Below are 16,704 nucleotides of genomic sequence, written 5' to 3'. Positions count from 1 at the left end.
TTTGCAACTTTTTATGTTCTATTGGCTGTGGATCAGAAAACTCATAAAGAACTTTAATTTCAATCCTTTTAATCATTCCTCTTAACTCGGATAATCACAGATAGACTATATCCCCCACTTACTACAATCTCCATGAGGGTACTAACTGAATCCCCAATGCCTAACACATAGTAAGCACCAAATAATGTTTGAATGAACATCTTTGACAAATGAGTCTATGCCAACCTTATTTTCATTTCATGAGGCAACAGTGTAGGAGGAGCATTAGATTAGGATCTCAGTCCTGCCATTTCCTTACCAGCTATACAGACTTGGGCAAATCCCTTAGCATTTCCAGGCTCTTTCTTCAACTGTATAGTGAGAAATGATATCTTTGGCTTTGTATATGAAAGTGCTCTACAACTGTAGAGTACAATGAAGATTAGAAGTTATTATTATTAGGGATGGTTAGTGGACTTAGAAATTTGCTGGTGATGGCTATGACATTTCTAAAGATACGAAGCTAATCTATCTTTTTAAAAATGTCTATGAAGCAAAAGAATGTTCCTGCACAAAATGAATTTAAATGTCTCTTGCATCCTGGAAGTCACCTCATCCTGATTTCATCTCACTGTTAATAAGAATTGCAAAACTATATTTGTCTCAGAAAACAACCAGTTTTTGGTTTTGGGGGACTTGAATTTGAAAGCAGTTATCAGGAGCCTTGTGGTTATTTAGATGGTAATAGGGTAAAGGGAACAAGATGAATACTTCATTTTAAGATAAGGTTGTGGCCTGGTGTGGTGGCTCACGCCTGTAATCTCAGCACTTTGGGAGGCTGAGGTGGGCAGATCACTTGAGGTCAGGAGTTTGAGATCAGCCTAACCAACATGGTGAAACCCTGTCTCTACTAAAAAAACAAAAAATTATCCAGGCATGGTAGTGGGCACCTGTAATCTCAGCTACTTGGGAGGCTGAGGCAGGAGAATCGCGTGAGCCTGGGAGGTGGAGGTTGCAGTGAGCTGAGATTGCACCACTGCACTCCAGCCTGGGTGACAGAGCGAGAGTCTGTCTCAAAAAAAGATAAAGTTGTCTCTTCTTTTCCAAACATTTTACTGCCTTTTAAATCCAGCCTTATGATCATGCTCCAGGGTTATTGCAATGGCACCTACCTGGTGCTCCCTGCTTTTGATCCCCACTCCTGCCTCCCACACCATCCTGCACACTCCTTCGGGATCAGTGGATCTGAACTTTCTTTAACCAGCAACACCTGGGGGAGGAATATGGCCACTTCTAATAGTAATTATGGTTCATTACATCAATGAACTTTTCCCTGAACGAGGGTGGGGTGTACATTCATGTTTAGTATGAAAAAGGCAAAAACTTCCCTTTGTTTCTGATTATTTACCTACCTTCCTCACATATACACACAGTATACACAGTTGTGGAGAATCACTTCACTAGATAAATCTTTCTATAACATTGCATTATGTTGCTTCCTTACTGAGAAACCTCCATTACTTCCCACTATCCATAAAATAACGTCCAGCTTCTTAGCCGGCCAGTCAAACCTCCTATTTGATCCAACTTAGTGTTCCTGGCTCTTTTAGCATTACTCTCTACTTGACCCTCTGCTTTGGCTGAACTCATCTACTCGTTGTCCTCAAGATATGCCCTGTATTTTTCCCAAGTTTGTATTTGCTTTTCTTTCTGGCTCTATAGTTCCTTTTTCTCTTTGCGTTTTGAAATACCTGTATTTTCCATGAGTGTTTTCTTGCTCATCTATTGGAAGTAAGCCCATCCTCAGAAGTTCTAAAGCATTTATTGTTTGAGTTACCCTCTTAGAACCTATAGGATTTCTTATATTGTTATTAGTTTATGTAAACATCATGTCTTTCCAGGTAAATTGTCAACACCATGAAAGGATGGACCATATCTTTGTTTCCCTGTGGTGTATAGTATCTATTGGTACAGCCAGGCATGGTGGCTGGTGCCTGTAATCCAGCACTTTGGGAGGCCAGGGCAGGAGGATTGCATGAGCACAGGAGTTCGAGACCAATCCTGGCAACATAGCGAGACCCAGTCTTTACAAAAAATAGGAAAATTAGCTGGGTGTGGTGGCGCATGCCTGTAGTGCCAGCTACTTGGGAGGCTGAGGTAGGAGGATTGCTTGAACCCAGGAGTTCAAGGCTGCAGTGAGCTGTACTGCAGCCTGGGCAACAGAGTGAGATCCTGTCTCCAAAATAAAATAAAACTCAAAAAAATATGTATCTACTGATAATGATCATCAGTAAATTATGTTTTTAGTCAAAGTCTGTACAGCATGATGGAGTGGGGAAAAAACACGAGGAATAGGAGATCTGCAATCTACTCTTGGCTCTGCAAGCTGGCCCTCTGGCTTTTTGCTACTCTTTTACCTCTGAGGATCCAAATTTCCTCATGGGATTAGGTCAGATGGTCTTTAGGCTTCCTTTGACATCTGAAATTGTAATAGAAATCTAAATACCTTTAAGCTCTTTTAGGTGTAATATATCATCTATGATGGTAGAAATTTTAGGCAAAAATTCTACTTAGCCTATATTTACCGTCACTACTGCCAATATCTTTGCATTGAAGTGAGAGACAAAATGTAAACTTTCTCTTATTCATTTAAGCCATGAAAAAATAGCCAGATAGATATTTTGCCATCTCAGTTCACCTTCTTTCTTAGCTTAACTTTAACTTTTATTTCATTTATAAAGATACAAATAACTGCATTTTACATGAGGTAAATATCTCTTCCATGTGGTTTTCAGGGTATGAGTTCCGAAGGAAATGTTTAAATAGCTCTTGGAAGTGTTAGGATTTGAAGATTTCAGATCAGAGGTGGAAAGTGGCCCACAGACCAGCAGCATCAACATCACCTGTTTCAGAGCAATGCTTTTCAAATTCTAATATGCATACACATTACCTGGAGATCTTGTTAACATGAAGATGTTGACTCAGGTCTGGGGAGTGGCCTGAGAGTCTACATTTCTGAGAAGCTCCCAGGTGATGCTGGAGCTACTAATGTGTGTACCCCACTTTGAATAAGAAGGATCTAGGAGATGTGTGGAGAGTGAGTAGTCTGAAAGGCCCCAGAATTGAGAGCTGCATTCATGCTGACTTTTCAGCAAGCTGAAAAGTCAGATAATTAAGATGTTATCCATTATCACAGAGGATAAAGGTCAGGTTCATTTAACGTGGAATCCTCATTTGCTTTCAATGATGCAGGTATTGTAACCTCTTTTGCTCTGTACAAATGACCATTACTTACAGAAGAATGAAACTGGCAAGGGGAATGTTTCCCTATGTTCTTTTTTCAATTTAGCAGACTTGGAGTAATAAAGCAGACAGAGTGTTGTCAATCACCTGCCATCCTCTGGGCAGGGGACAGCATCACAGCCCTTTTCTTACATCTCTTTACTGGTTCTGAAGTGCCATAAAGAGATGACTGCAGGAGTTTCAGTAGATTTATACATTGCTATCATAGAAATTATAGAATTCTTCCAGAAAATACCCTTTTGAAGTATCTAAAATCTTGAATGGAGGAATTATAAGGCTTAAGGAAGAAAATGCAACGAATCTCTAAACTTGGGAGATGGAAACTGTTAGGACTCGTCAGTTGTTGTTAGGACTTGTCAGTTGAAGTGTAGAGGAAACAGGAAGATTTGGAAAGGACAGATCAAATAATTGTCATAATTGTTTCTAATTGTCCCATGTTCCTATGGAAATAGTGCGATTCTATTAGAGACCCACCTGGTATGGGGCAGACATGAGCATTATTGAGCTTCCTATTTTCTTTTTTTTTTTTTTTTTTTGAGACAGAGTTTCACTCTTGTTGCCCAGGCTGGAGTGCAGTGGTGCGACCTCGGCTTACTGCAACCTCTGCCTCCCAGGTTCAAGCAATTCTTCTGCCTTAGCCTCCTGAGTAGCTGGGATTACAGGCGCCTGCCACCATGCCCGGCTAATTTTTTGTATCTTTAGTAGAGATGGGGTTTCACTATATTGGCCAGGCTGGTCTCGAACTCCTGACCTCAGGTAATCCACCTGCCTCGGCCTCCCAAAGTGCTGGGATTACAGGCCTGAGCCACTACGCCTGGCTGAGCTTCCTATTTTCATTACAAATTGCTGATCATACACATTCTTGGCCATCAATGACTTGAAATTGACTGGCATTCATGAACATATTCTTATCTCAGATCTTCATATTAAAACAATAATTCAGTTAGTAGATTGTGAATAAATTAAGAAGTGATGGAAGTCAGAATTGTTATTTCTGGAGATGGAGTATTGATTGGGAGCCTTCTGGGGAAATATTCTGTAACTTCATCTGGGTAGTGGTAATACAAGTATATAAATTTGTAAAAATTCTTTGAGTTTACACTTAAGATTTGCACCCTGTATATTATGCTTCAATAAAAATATTTTTAAAATATTTTTAATACTTGGCATGTTTTTCTTTTATCTAAACCCTTTTTGTTTTAAAAAACATTTTAGCAAACTTAAACTATTTCCAGAAGCTTCAAAAGGTCAATGCAACCAACTTCCAGGCCCTGGCTGCAGAGTTTGGAGGCGAATCATTCACTTCAACATTCCAAACTCAGTCACCACCATCTTTTTACAGGGTGAGCCTGGGGAAGGGGGTGGGATTGTTTGGTTTGGTTTTTACTCTCATAGCAGACAGCTGACAAGGTATCTTTGCAGCACTACCCTGCAGCTAGCTAAACCATTGTCAGCTCTTTGGAGGGCAGTACTGTCCATGTAATCATGCCCTTGAGTTAACCTTGTTTCTACTCTTTCTTTTCTGTTGTAGTTTAGTCCAGTCTCACTGTGAACAAAGTTTCTTTTATATTTTATTCAGGCTGGGGACCCCATTCTTACTTACTTCCCCAAGTGGTCTGTAATAAGCTTGCTGAGACAACCTGCAGGAGTTGGAGCTGGGGGACTCTGTGCTGAACGCAATCCTGCAGGTGAATCCAGAGCAAAAGTACCAACCTTTTCATTCAATTTAAAACAGGCTTTCTCATTTACCACTCTCTTAATTATTTGTGTTTAAGGTTTCCTAGAGAGTAAAAGTACAACTTGCACTCGTTTCTTCAAGAACCTGGCTAGTAGCTGTACCTTGGATTCAGCCCTCAATGCTGCCTCTTACTATAACTTCACAGTCTTAAAGGTAGGTGTCCTTTCTCTCCCTACACTGTCACTACTATGAAGTTGAAGTGAACATGCTTCTCACTGTTGTGGGTTGTGGAAAGAGCATTGAATAAAAGTCAGAATCCCCAGGAGCCACGTAAAAGACAGAGGGCCTGGAAACCATATCTGAAGACAAATGAAATAATTGGGGATATATATGCAGGATAAGAGATCATCACCCTTTTCACTAATGGGATTGGCTTGCGAGGGTGGAAGGGGGAAAACACCCATTTCACCAAACTTCTTGCTTTTGCTATTCAGTAGAGCTCTGTCAGAGTAAATAGGCGTCACAGTCTGTCACCCTCCTGCCTGGCTCCACTTCCTGGCATTTTAGTGTAAAGAAGAGTCGGGTGGAATAGAGGAAGTAAATCATTCTAATATATTGACTCCCCCGCCCACCAAACCAAAGCCTATTGTTAGTAATATGAAACCTCAAGCTCCTGGTGATTTTTGGTAAGGTATATGAACACTCTTGTCCCTGCTGTTCTCCTAGGTTCCAAGAGGCATGACCGATCCACAGAATATGGAGGTATGACGCTGTTGTACCAGGAAAAAGGAAAAAGAATATTTGGCTCCTCTGCATCTGAGGCAATTTTAGTCTAAGTTGTACTGTTGAAAGATAAATGTAAGCGTGATGTAGCAAACAATTAAGTAGGGATCTAAAATGGTGCTTTTGCAAGTACGTCCTATACAGTTAATAGCCTCGTATGAAACCAGGATCCATAAGGTGTTAGATAAGTTTGTAAACATTGGGTTAAATAAACTATATTTAGGGTGGGCTTCTTAATTTTTTTTAGAGACAGGGTCTTGCTCTGTCACCCAGGCTGAAGTGCAGTGGCACGGTCACAGTTCACTGCAGCCTAAACCTCCTGGGCTCAACTAATCCTTCTACCTCAGCTTCCCAAGTAGCTGGGACTATAGACATGTGCCACCATGCCCAGCTAATTTTTTAATATTTTTTAGAGATGGGGATCTCGCTATGTTGTCCAGGCTGGTCTTGAACTCCTGGCCTCAAGCAATTCTCCTGACTTGGCTTCCCAAAGTATTGGGATTATAGGTGTGAGCCATCTCACCCCTCCTGGAGTCTTTAATTTGCTACAGGGCCTTATTAATCTCTAAGGGGAATACTAATATAGTATTTCTAACAATTATTTGACTATGGAACCCTTGTTTTATATTTAATAGAACTAGTGTTCTGAGAAGTTTTGAAAAGTGCTGGTTTAGAAAGACTTTTGAATTTAAGTTGTTGGCTGGCAGTGGAAGAAGAGAGAAAGAGGGTGGTCAAGGGGAAGGAAAAATACTCATCTTAGCATGATATCTATTAATAGATAAAGACAAAATACCGCCTTCAGTTTTAGTTAATTTGCTTCTTTTCATTGCTAGTTCCAGGTTCCTGTAATACTTACCTCACAGGCTCATGCTCCTCTGTTGGCTGGAAACACTTGTCAGAATGTAGTTTCTCAGGTAGGGATACCGACCTCAGATTCTGGACTGATGTATGTTGAACAACACTGCCAGAGGTGCGTCATCTTCCATTAAGTATCAGACTGACCCCACTGAATTTTGTTTGCATTCTCTAACAATGTTGGGAATGCAAACTTATTGTATTTGTAGATTCTTGGTTGTAATCCTTGGTAAAAGTAGCATATTGTGAATTTCAACAATTCCCAACAAGTTTGAAATTAAACTTGTCCATAATTGAGCCCATTATCCTCCCTACCACGTTTCAGTTATTTCCATCACCACCATCCTCCAGTATTTCAGGTCCAGGACATTAAAATTATTTCTGACACCTCTTCCATTGCCCACCTGCAGTCTGTTACTGATTCTTACTGACTGACCACATTTTCTTCTCTTGACACAGTATCATCTGAAACTCTGAAGTAGATTAATCAACTTCTATTCCTCTGTTCTCTAAACAATCTAACCTTAAAAAGTAAGAATTATCATAAAGCATCTTCTTAAAGACTATGCTCAGAAATTTCAATTGCCTGCAACTTGTATCCCCAGCAACTATCTTTATTAATTCTCAAACATTGTGAGAGCCAAGTAAACCGGATTTCTGTTTCGTGCTCACCTCTGCCTGTTTCTACTTGCCCTCCTCTGTCCGTAATCAACTTATTTTTCTTCTCTTTCAATTCCTACCAAAAACTCACCTACCCATGAACCCTTTTAAAGAGCTCTATCCAGTTTCTTTTTTATATACAAATATAATATGAAATCATCTTTATCTTTCATAGTATTTGTGTTTGGCATTTTTAACATTACTGTTTCAGTCTGCCTCATTTAGTTATAATAACACCCTTGAAGACAAAATCTTCTGTCCTAAACATATTCGGCCCAATAACTACTTTTTATTAATTGATTCTTTTTTGCATTTCAGGTCACCTATGAGATAGAGACCAATGGGACTTTTGGAATCCAGAAGGTTTCTGTCAGTTTGGGACAAACCAACCTGACTGCTGAGCCAGGCGCTTCCTTACAGCAACACTTCATCCTTCACTTCAGGGTTAGGGCCTTTCTCTTATAGGGGATTTAGAGGGGAAGAAATATCGGGTTAGAAATAATTTCTTTGCTTCTGTAATACATGTGAAATAGAATAAGAACATGAAGGCCTAGTTCAGTCTGTCGATTGAGGCCTCAACATTTAATATTCCATAATTTTACTACAAGTTGTAGTTATTCTACAAGTGTTTACTCATTAACATTTTCTCCAATTCTCTATTTGGCCCCCAACAAAGCAGGACTTCAGTCTCAAATCAAAACTTTTTTTATAGTCATTTTGAATCATAAATTCAGCCAACACCTACAAAAATTCTTTAACTAGCTTTTCTCATATTTCTGGGCAGTCAGCATTTTACTCATTTCCCACTTAATCTGAGTGTTCAGTCTTAATCAGCGCCATTTGGCTTTCTGCTACTTCTTTCCTCTTTTTGAACCCAGCATAGATTTTCTCAACTCTACTGTCAGGTGATCAACCAACTGCTGTGTCTCTCAGAGCTCGTCTCTGGAACATCTATAGTTAATTAAAATATATATATTTTTAATTGCATTTAAATTCTTCAGATTTTAACCAGGCTGTGTTATTATTGCTCAATTGCTAGTAATTTTTTAGAAAGAGGGTTAAGGGATCCTTAGTAGATTCTTGGTTGTAATCCTTGGTAAAAGTAGCATATTGTGAAATTCAATATTCAGATTATGAAGGATTTATTTTAGTGAATTAAAAAAAGTGAAAGAAGAAAATGTTACACTGTGGAAAGAAGCCAGATTGTTCAGTGTAGCTCACTTACTGCATTTCCTTGCCTTAACGAAGGGTATGGTGAAGCCAAGCAGTGGGAGGTGGGAAAGTATGCTTACCTCCATAATTGACTTCTCTTCACTGTTTCTGCAGGCTTTTCAACAGAGCACAGCTGCTTCTGTCACCAGTCCTAGAAGTGGGAATCCTGGCTATATAGTTGGGAAGCCACTCTTGGCTCTGACTGGTGATATAAGTTACTCAGTATCCTTTTTAGAGCTGGGTGGCCTGTTGCAGCCTAATGAGAAAAGCTGCAAAGGCTTTCAAACTTATGTTAGACTAGCCAAAGGTGAGGAATTTTTTGTTCATTTTAATGAGGTACTTATATACTAATATATGATTAATCATTTTTGGAATCTAGTTGTCTCTCTGTGGTTTTTTGAGGAAAAAAACAAATTTGTGACTCGAACATTATGATAGTAATACAAAATAAATAGCATTAAAGGAGAATGAGAACATAAATTTTGCAATGCTGCCTCCTTTTTTTTTCTGTTATGATGTCCTTGATCATCACTTTTCCGCCTTGGATGACCCTCTTACAGAGCCAGGGTAATGGAAGTTGCTCTGTTAACAGACATGAAGTACAGTTTGGAGTGAATGCAATATCTGGATGCAAGCTCAGGTAGTTCTTTGCTTCCGCATCATTTCCTGCAATTTCATCGGGAATATGTAGGGAATATGTTGATATGGTAACTTTTATATTTTTAATGACAGTTCGGAAGATGCTAGTCAGGAATAGTCTTTTAGTCTAAATAGTGTTGATATTGCTAAGTTTTCTGGCAGTCGTTAATACCTACTAAGGATTATACCCTCTGGTCTATTTTATATTATTTCCAATGTCTGGTTAGATATACAGTACTAATATGGGTATATTATTATGTTAGCATTGGACTGCAGCCTCCATGGTATTTAATTATAGGTTGAAGAAAGCAGACTGCAGCCACTTGCAGCAGGAGATTTATCAGACTCTTCGTGGAACGCCCAGACCAGAGCATGTTGCCATCTTTGGTAATGCTGACCCAGTCCAGAAAGGAGGGTGGACCAGGATCCTCAACAGGCACTGCAGCATTTCAGTAAGGAGAGAAATATACTTTCTGATGAAGACTCATTTTTACCCCTTTGTAAATCATGGATAGTAAGTTTAAAACCAGTCTTGTCTCCATAGATAATGTGTTTGTCATAGAAGGAAGAGTATAAGAAATCATGCCCACTTGAAGCCTTTTTTTTTTTTTTGAGATGGAGTCTCACTGTGTTGCCCTGGCTCGAATGCGGTGGCGTGATCTCAGTTCACTGCAACCTGCACCTCCCGGGTTCAAGGGATTCTCCTGCCTCACTCAGCCTCCCTAGTAGCTGGGACTGCAGGTACCTGCCACCACACCTGGCTAATTTTTGTATTTTTAGTAAAGACGAGGTTTCACCATATTGGCCAAGCTGGTCTTGAACTCCTGACCTTGTGGTCCACCTGCCTCGGCCTCCCAAAGTGCTGGGATTACAGGCGTGAGCCACTCCGCCTGGCCTTTTTTTTTTTTTTTTTTTTTTTTAAAAACAAGATCTTGCCCTATTACCTAGGCTGGAGTGCAGTAGCACGATCATGGCTCATTGTAATCTCAACCTTCTGGGCCCAAGCTATCCTCCCACCTCAGCCCCTCGAATAGCTGGGACCACAGGCACATGCCACCATGCGTAGATAATTTTTTGATTTTTTTGTAGAGACAAGATCTCACTATGTTGTCCAGATTGGTCTCAAACTTCTGGGCTCAAGTGATCCTCCTGCCTTGGCCTCCCAAAGTGCTGGGATTACAGGCATAAGCCACTGTTCCCAGCCTGAAGTCATTATTTCAGGTTAGGTTTAAAACACCTAATGTATTTTCCTTACTTAGAAAAAAATTTGAAGGCAGATGATCTACAGATTTCTGTTCAAAAATCTCATATATTTCAAATATTTTGTATTCCTGAATATTTGGTCAGCACAGAGTTTCATGAGGTTAAAATTGTGCTCTTTCTATTGTAATTATAAAAATTTACATTTTTACAATTACTTACATGAAAATGCATTATCTGGTTAAAAATCGAAACCATATAGAATGATATGCCTTTGTGCATCTTGCAATTAATCCTCCTGGAGTACTGCATTAGGTATACTATGTTTCTGTTCTAGAAACTTTTGAGGTTCTCTGATGGCTTCCAGACTACTTGGATGCACTTCATAATCTAACCCTTATGTATCATCTTCTTTGACTTTACAGTGCTCCTGTATTCAAATCCTTTACTTTAGCCACATGATCTGCTCAAGCCAGTGCCTACTAAGCACCTCACACATAGGAGATACTCAGTAACTGTTATTTAAATTAATCAATGAAGCCAGGTGCCATGGCTCACACCTGTAATCCCAGCACTTTGGAAGGCCGAGGCGGGCAGATCACTTGAAGTCAGGAGTTTGAGACCAGACCAACATGGTGAAACCCTGTCTCTACTAAAAATACAATTAGCCAGGCATAGTGGCGGGCATCTGTAATCCCAGCTACTGGGGAGGCTGAGGCAGGAGAATCACTTGAGTCCAGGAGGCGGAGGTTGCAGTGGACTGAAATCACATCACTGTACTCCAGCCTGGGCAACAGAGCGAGACTCCATCTCAAAAAAAAAAAACAGATCAGAGGTCAGGCGTGGTGGGCCTTGCCTGTAATCCCAGCACTTCGGGAGGCCAAGACAGGCAAATCACAAGGTCAGGAGTTTAAGACCAGCCTGGCCAACATGGTGAAACCCTGTCTGTACTAAAAATACAAAAAAAAAAATTAGGTGTAGCGGTGGGCGCCTGTAATCCCAGCTACTTGAGAGGCTGAGGCAGGAGAATCACTTGAACTTGGGAGGCAGAGGTTGCAGTGAGCCAAGGTCGCGCCCCTGCACTCCAGCCTGGGCAACAGTGCGAGACTTCGTCTCAAAAAAAAAAAAGATCAGGAATAATAACATAGTCTTATTGTGAACTTTTGTGTTCTTCCACTAAGCTACATTGCCTTCCTTATTACTGAATAATGCTTAAGAAACAATGGCTTAATGCATGGTGATTGACTACAGGCAACCATCAGGCAATTCAAGCAGATGCTTCTTTACCCTTCTGCAGGCTATGAACTGTACTTCCTGCTGTCTCATACCAGTTTCCCTGGAGATCCAGGTATTGTGGGCATATGTAGGTCTCCTGTCCAACCCACAAGCTCATGTATCAGGAGTTCGATTCTTATACCACTGCCAGTCCATACAGGTAAGTCATGGCTCATAAAGGACTACTAAGCCTTGCAAAGCCTAGATTGTCTTATCAGTCATTTGTTAACCAAATCATTTTTTACCTTCCAAGAGCTAATTTATGTTAGCAACCAATGTTTGTTTAAAGTGAGCTGACATAATTAATTGTCAAGTCTATTCACCCTGCCTGATTACTGAAATTAACATGTTGTCATGAATACAGCTTATATCCTTTTTTTAAAAAAAAATCTGACCCCAGATTACAGTACAGGTTAATTTCTTTTCAGTAATCCTACCATTATTACTATTCTGATTGATTCAACCACAGAAAACACCTTTCATAATTGTTCAAACTGTCAGCCACACAGTTATATGTGAGTCCCTGAGCCTGTTGATTGTGATTAAAGTTACCGCTGTGACTAGTTTATAGCCACCAGTTCTTGGTTGTATCTGCTCCATTAAATGAACACTTTTAATCTGTAGCAAACATATACCTATTGTTTATTATGTGCCTTAGGAGAACTTTAGCATCTGCCTTGGTGTTTAAACCAATCTTTAGCTATAGAAGTTTAAAAACATGGTATTTTCATTTTACTTAGAAATGACTAGGTCCTGGTGAAGTTATTCACATATAAACTGGCATGCCAATTTAGTAACTTATAATGAAAATCAAACATTTAAATTCTTATCTGTTGCACTGTACTTACATCCCAGAAATGAAGTAAACTTGAGACTACATTTAGGTCAGAAGTAAAATACCTTTGAGTCTCCCTCACAACAGGGTTGGGCAAGTTATTTCTCTTTGCCTAGAAATGGGGTCAACACTCAGGTTACCAGAAACTGTATTAATGAGAACATTCAATTATATTTTTTAGTTACTGTGTTGTTTGGAAAGATACCCAGGGGACTGCTCACTGTGGATTTCCACATCTCTGGTTACTTTAGGCATTGAAGTCACTCAGTGCCTCTTTTTTGTCTGGGTATTTTAACTGATATCTTTTTCTAGTATTTAGCAGAAGTTAGCTTTTCAGGTTAGTTTGTCCCCTCTACAAAACCACACTACAGTCATTCACTTTAACTGGCCTAAGTGGGCGAGAGTTGAGAATTTTAGCTGTGCTTCATTCAATTGAAGAAACATTATCTGTTCCAATTATTAAGTAAAAATTAATTGTTTGAATGTATTAAGATGTGGTATGGTATATACAAAACCACGTTCCTTTACTAAGTGTGATTTGAGTGATTTGCAAAGGTAATTTTGTGTAAAAATTTTCACTTTATGGGCTAACCAGCTCATCCCCATGAAAGATGCTATGCTCCTATAAAAGTATAAGGAGTTATGAAATGATACTTATATCTTATAATGCTTATAATAAGCTTATAATAAAACATATCTTAAAAGTATCATTTCATACTTATATGAAACTTATAAAAGTTTATCAAATGCAAGCATTTCCTTCTATAATAAAGAAAATTTTTTTACTTCTTCAATCTCGAATGCACGTTTTCTCCAGAAGTCAGATAAACATACTCATTTTTTCTTTATGCATTTATGATTATTTGTCCTTAACTTGAAATCACTTCTCTATCCACACAGGCTTTTTGTCTAGGACATCTTGTGAATTTTTTTTTTTTTTTTTTATTTGAGACAGAGTTTCACTCTTGTTTCCCAGCCTGGAGTACAGTGGCGTGATCTCGGCTCACTGCAACCTCCACCTCCCGGGTTCAAGTGATTCTCCTGCCTCGGCCTCCCGAGTAGCTGGGACTACAGGCACCTGCAACCACGCCCAGCTAATTTTTTGTATTTTTAGTAAAGACGGAGTTTCACCATGTTGGCCAGGCTAGTCTCAAACTCCTGACCTCAGGTGATCCACCTGTCTCGACCTCCCAAAGTGCTGGGATTACAGGCGTGAGCCACCATGCCCAGCCTTTTGTGAAATTTTTTTCTCAGAATAGCAATAGCTTATCAAAAGAAAGCTAGTGTACATCTAAAGCTTTTAAAATAAAAAAGAGGAGTTACACTTGCAGAATGTATACCTTCTGGGATGCTTCTCCCTACTCCACTGGACACCCTTTGAAAGTTTGTAGTTTATGATATTCTTACCTAGGCTGTGTTGGTCAGCTTAGAATATCTAAGTGATGGCATAAAACTAAAGCTGAGTGGCAAACTGCCAGTCTATATGCTGCATTTAGTCTATAGACTTGTTTTGTTTGGCCCCCAAAGCATTTTGTTATTTAAGTTTATGCCAACATTTAAGAATCAAGAATTTGCCCAGACATCCAGATTTCCAACTTCAATTGAAAATCTGACAGTATAAACCCTATTATATTCCTGCATGGCATAAAATCTTCAGTTGCTGAATGGTGATACCCACTTTTAGAAAGAGTACTCTACCCTGTTCTGCATTCATACAACCTAAGCCAACCCACCCTTCACCATCCTGCTTCTCTTTCAGGTTATCTGCTTAGGCTGGTAGGCATTTGTGTTTATAAACCTTGAACTCAAGCTGCTAGATGGTCAGTTGCATTGTGAACTGAACTATCTGAATGCTTTTTCATTGTAAATATATAGCTATAGAAACATTTAAATTCCTCTTTCTATAAAAAGTGAAGTAGCAAAATTTTTGGACCATTCCCAAGGACAAACAGTAAAGTAGAGGGAAAATACAGAAAAACAAACAAACAAACAAACAACTGTGTAGACTTCACTATCTTTTTGTATGATTATTATAATAGATAAACATTTATTGAACATTTACTGTGTGACAGATACTAGTGGTATTTTTTATCAGTGTTTTTTGTAAGTGTTGAATTCTCACAACAAACCCATGAGGTAAATAGCATTTGTTCATATGGTATTCTGCCACTTATAATTTTATATTATTTAGGGTTCTAAAGGGATCTTTAAATTTGAGAATTAATAAAACACATCATATGTCATGCCTACATATAAACCTTTTAAATTAAAAAATAAAATATATCTCTAGGAAACAACTAGTTTTAAGGAATATGCAGTATCAACTGAAACCAAAACAATAAGTGAATTTAAAGGGCAATGTAGCATCACAGGACCGTGGCTCTAAACCTTTCTAAAATTATAATATTTAATTCATGTTTATCACCAAGTGAATCATCTACTCTTTAGATTATCAAGAGATCCATTGTCTGCAGTTTATGTGGTAAGCATGGGCTTTCAGTCAGACAGACCTAGGTATAAATCAAGTTATTTTACTTCTCTAAATCTGTTTTCTCTTCTATAAAATGGAAATTAATAATACTCATTGGGTTGTACAGATTAAATGAAATCATTAAAGTAAAACAGCACAGTTCCTGGCACGTAGTATATATTCAGTAAATATTACTCTTGATATCATCATTATCAATTTTATCATCGTTAACTTTTTTGGTTCCAAGCTTCTATAGAAGTGGAGTATCAAGAAGTTTTGAGGCAAAACAAAAGAGAAAAGCAGGTATTAAAGCAATGTTTTTCAACCTTTGTTGACTATCATCCATGGTAAGAAAATATATTTTATATCATGACCGAGTTTACAACACACATGTACATAAAATAGGCATAAAAGTTTTATGAAACAATGCCCTTACTATACCCAGTGCACCCACAATTTGTGATTTTCAGTATCACAACAGAAAATGTGATATTTTCTGGCCGGGCACAGTGACTCACACCTATAATCCTAGCACTTTCGGAGGCCAAGATGGGCAGATCCCTTAAGTTCAAGAGTTCGAGACCAAATCTGGCCAACGTGGTGAAACCCTGTCTCTACTAAAAATACAAAAATTACCTGGAAATTACTCAAACCTGTGAGACAGAGGTTGCAGTGAGCAAAGATGTTGCCACTGCACTCCAGCCTGGGCGAAGAGCAAGACTTTTTCTCAAGAAAGAAAAAAAAAGATATTTTCTATTCTGGTTTATTTTGGTTTTGTTTTTGTTTTTTAAATGCTAAACACAACCCACTAGTGGGTCACAATTTGCAATTTGAAAAACACTTTCAGAGGATACATCTCTGACTATATTTCATAACTGTTTCATTTAATAAATGTCTTTTATTTATTATAATTGAAAGTTGGCTATGTTTTATACCACAGTCAAGTAACATATGCTAGAAAAATTGCCAATCTAGCTGCCTGTCTTAGTGGTTCTGAATCTTATGGACTCCATCGACAGAATCTGTTTAACACTATTGACTTACTAGAAAAATGCAGACATGCAACATTCCTTATGTTGTTCCAGGGATTATTGATTTTTTGAAGCCAGGCTAAGAACCTCTGCCACAATCTTGTAATTAAACAGGCAGCATGCTAGGAAAGATAAGAAACAATAATTAAGAGTAATTCAACATTAGATTTTAGAAATAATTACTACAATAGAAAGGGCTAGGAAGTGACGGGATTAGTAAGAAGGGATTCTCTTTCTCTTTTTTGTTAATGTCTTGGAGAATACTAACTGACCTCTCTTCCAATAAGGGACAGTTGTAGCACCACCAGTAAGTAGACTTAATAACCATGACTCATCAGTAGTTTCTGTCACTGAAATCTTTCTTTCACAAGGATCAATCAACTACTATTTGCCTTTATCTCTTAATGAACTATTAGACTATAGAAGTACTTTGCCTCCTTCTGTGGTTTCCTAATAGCTAGCATTGAAGAAACTGACCTAGTTCATTCAGCTGGGGTTTATTTTTTAATTGTTTTATTACCTTTTTTCAAAAAGAACTTTTCAAAGTTTGCTTAATGTTTCCTATGTTAAAATATATAACCAGCCAGGCGTGGTGGCTCACACCTGTAATCCCAGCACTTTGGAAGCTGAGACAGATGGATCACTTAAGGTCAGGAGCTTGAGACCAGCCTGGCCAAAACGGCAAAACCCTGTCTCTACTGAAATACAAAAATTAGCCGGGCGTGGTGGTACATGCCTGTAATCCCAGCTACTCCGGAGGCTGAGGCAGGAGAATTGCTTGAAC

General features: G+C 38.8%; 1 protein-coding gene across 1 annotated transcript in view; it reads left to right on the top strand.

The window, feature by feature from the left end:
- Positions 1-16,704, top strand: part of TCTN3 (tectonic family member 3) — a 28,450-nt gene that overhangs the window by 1,901 nt on the left and 9,845 nt on the right. Inside the window, exons 4-13 of the mRNA XM_009245651.3 lie at positions 4,498-4,625; positions 4,862-4,970; positions 5,058-5,173; positions 5,687-5,722; positions 6,577-6,657; positions 7,577-7,702; positions 8,585-8,692; positions 9,016-9,110; positions 9,408-9,561; positions 11,607-11,744. Of these exons, the coding sequence (XP_009243926.1) occupies positions 4,498-4,625; positions 4,862-4,970; positions 5,058-5,173; positions 5,687-5,722; positions 6,577-6,657; positions 7,577-7,702; positions 8,585-8,692; positions 9,016-9,110; positions 9,408-9,561; positions 11,607-11,744 (1,091 nt within the window). The remainder of the gene's footprint in view (positions 1-4,497; positions 4,626-4,861; positions 4,971-5,057; positions 5,174-5,686; positions 5,723-6,576; positions 6,658-7,576; positions 7,703-8,584; positions 8,693-9,015; positions 9,111-9,407; positions 9,562-11,606; positions 11,745-16,704) is intronic.

The sequence above is a fragment of the Pongo abelii genome, chromosome 8 (assembly GCF_028885655.2).
Source record: "Pongo abelii isolate AG06213 chromosome 8, NHGRI_mPonAbe1-v2.0_pri, whole genome shotgun sequence".
NCBI lineage: Eukaryota > Metazoa > Chordata > Mammalia > Primates > Hominidae > Pongo > Pongo abelii.
This window is presented reverse-complemented; position numbering and strand designations above follow the sequence as displayed.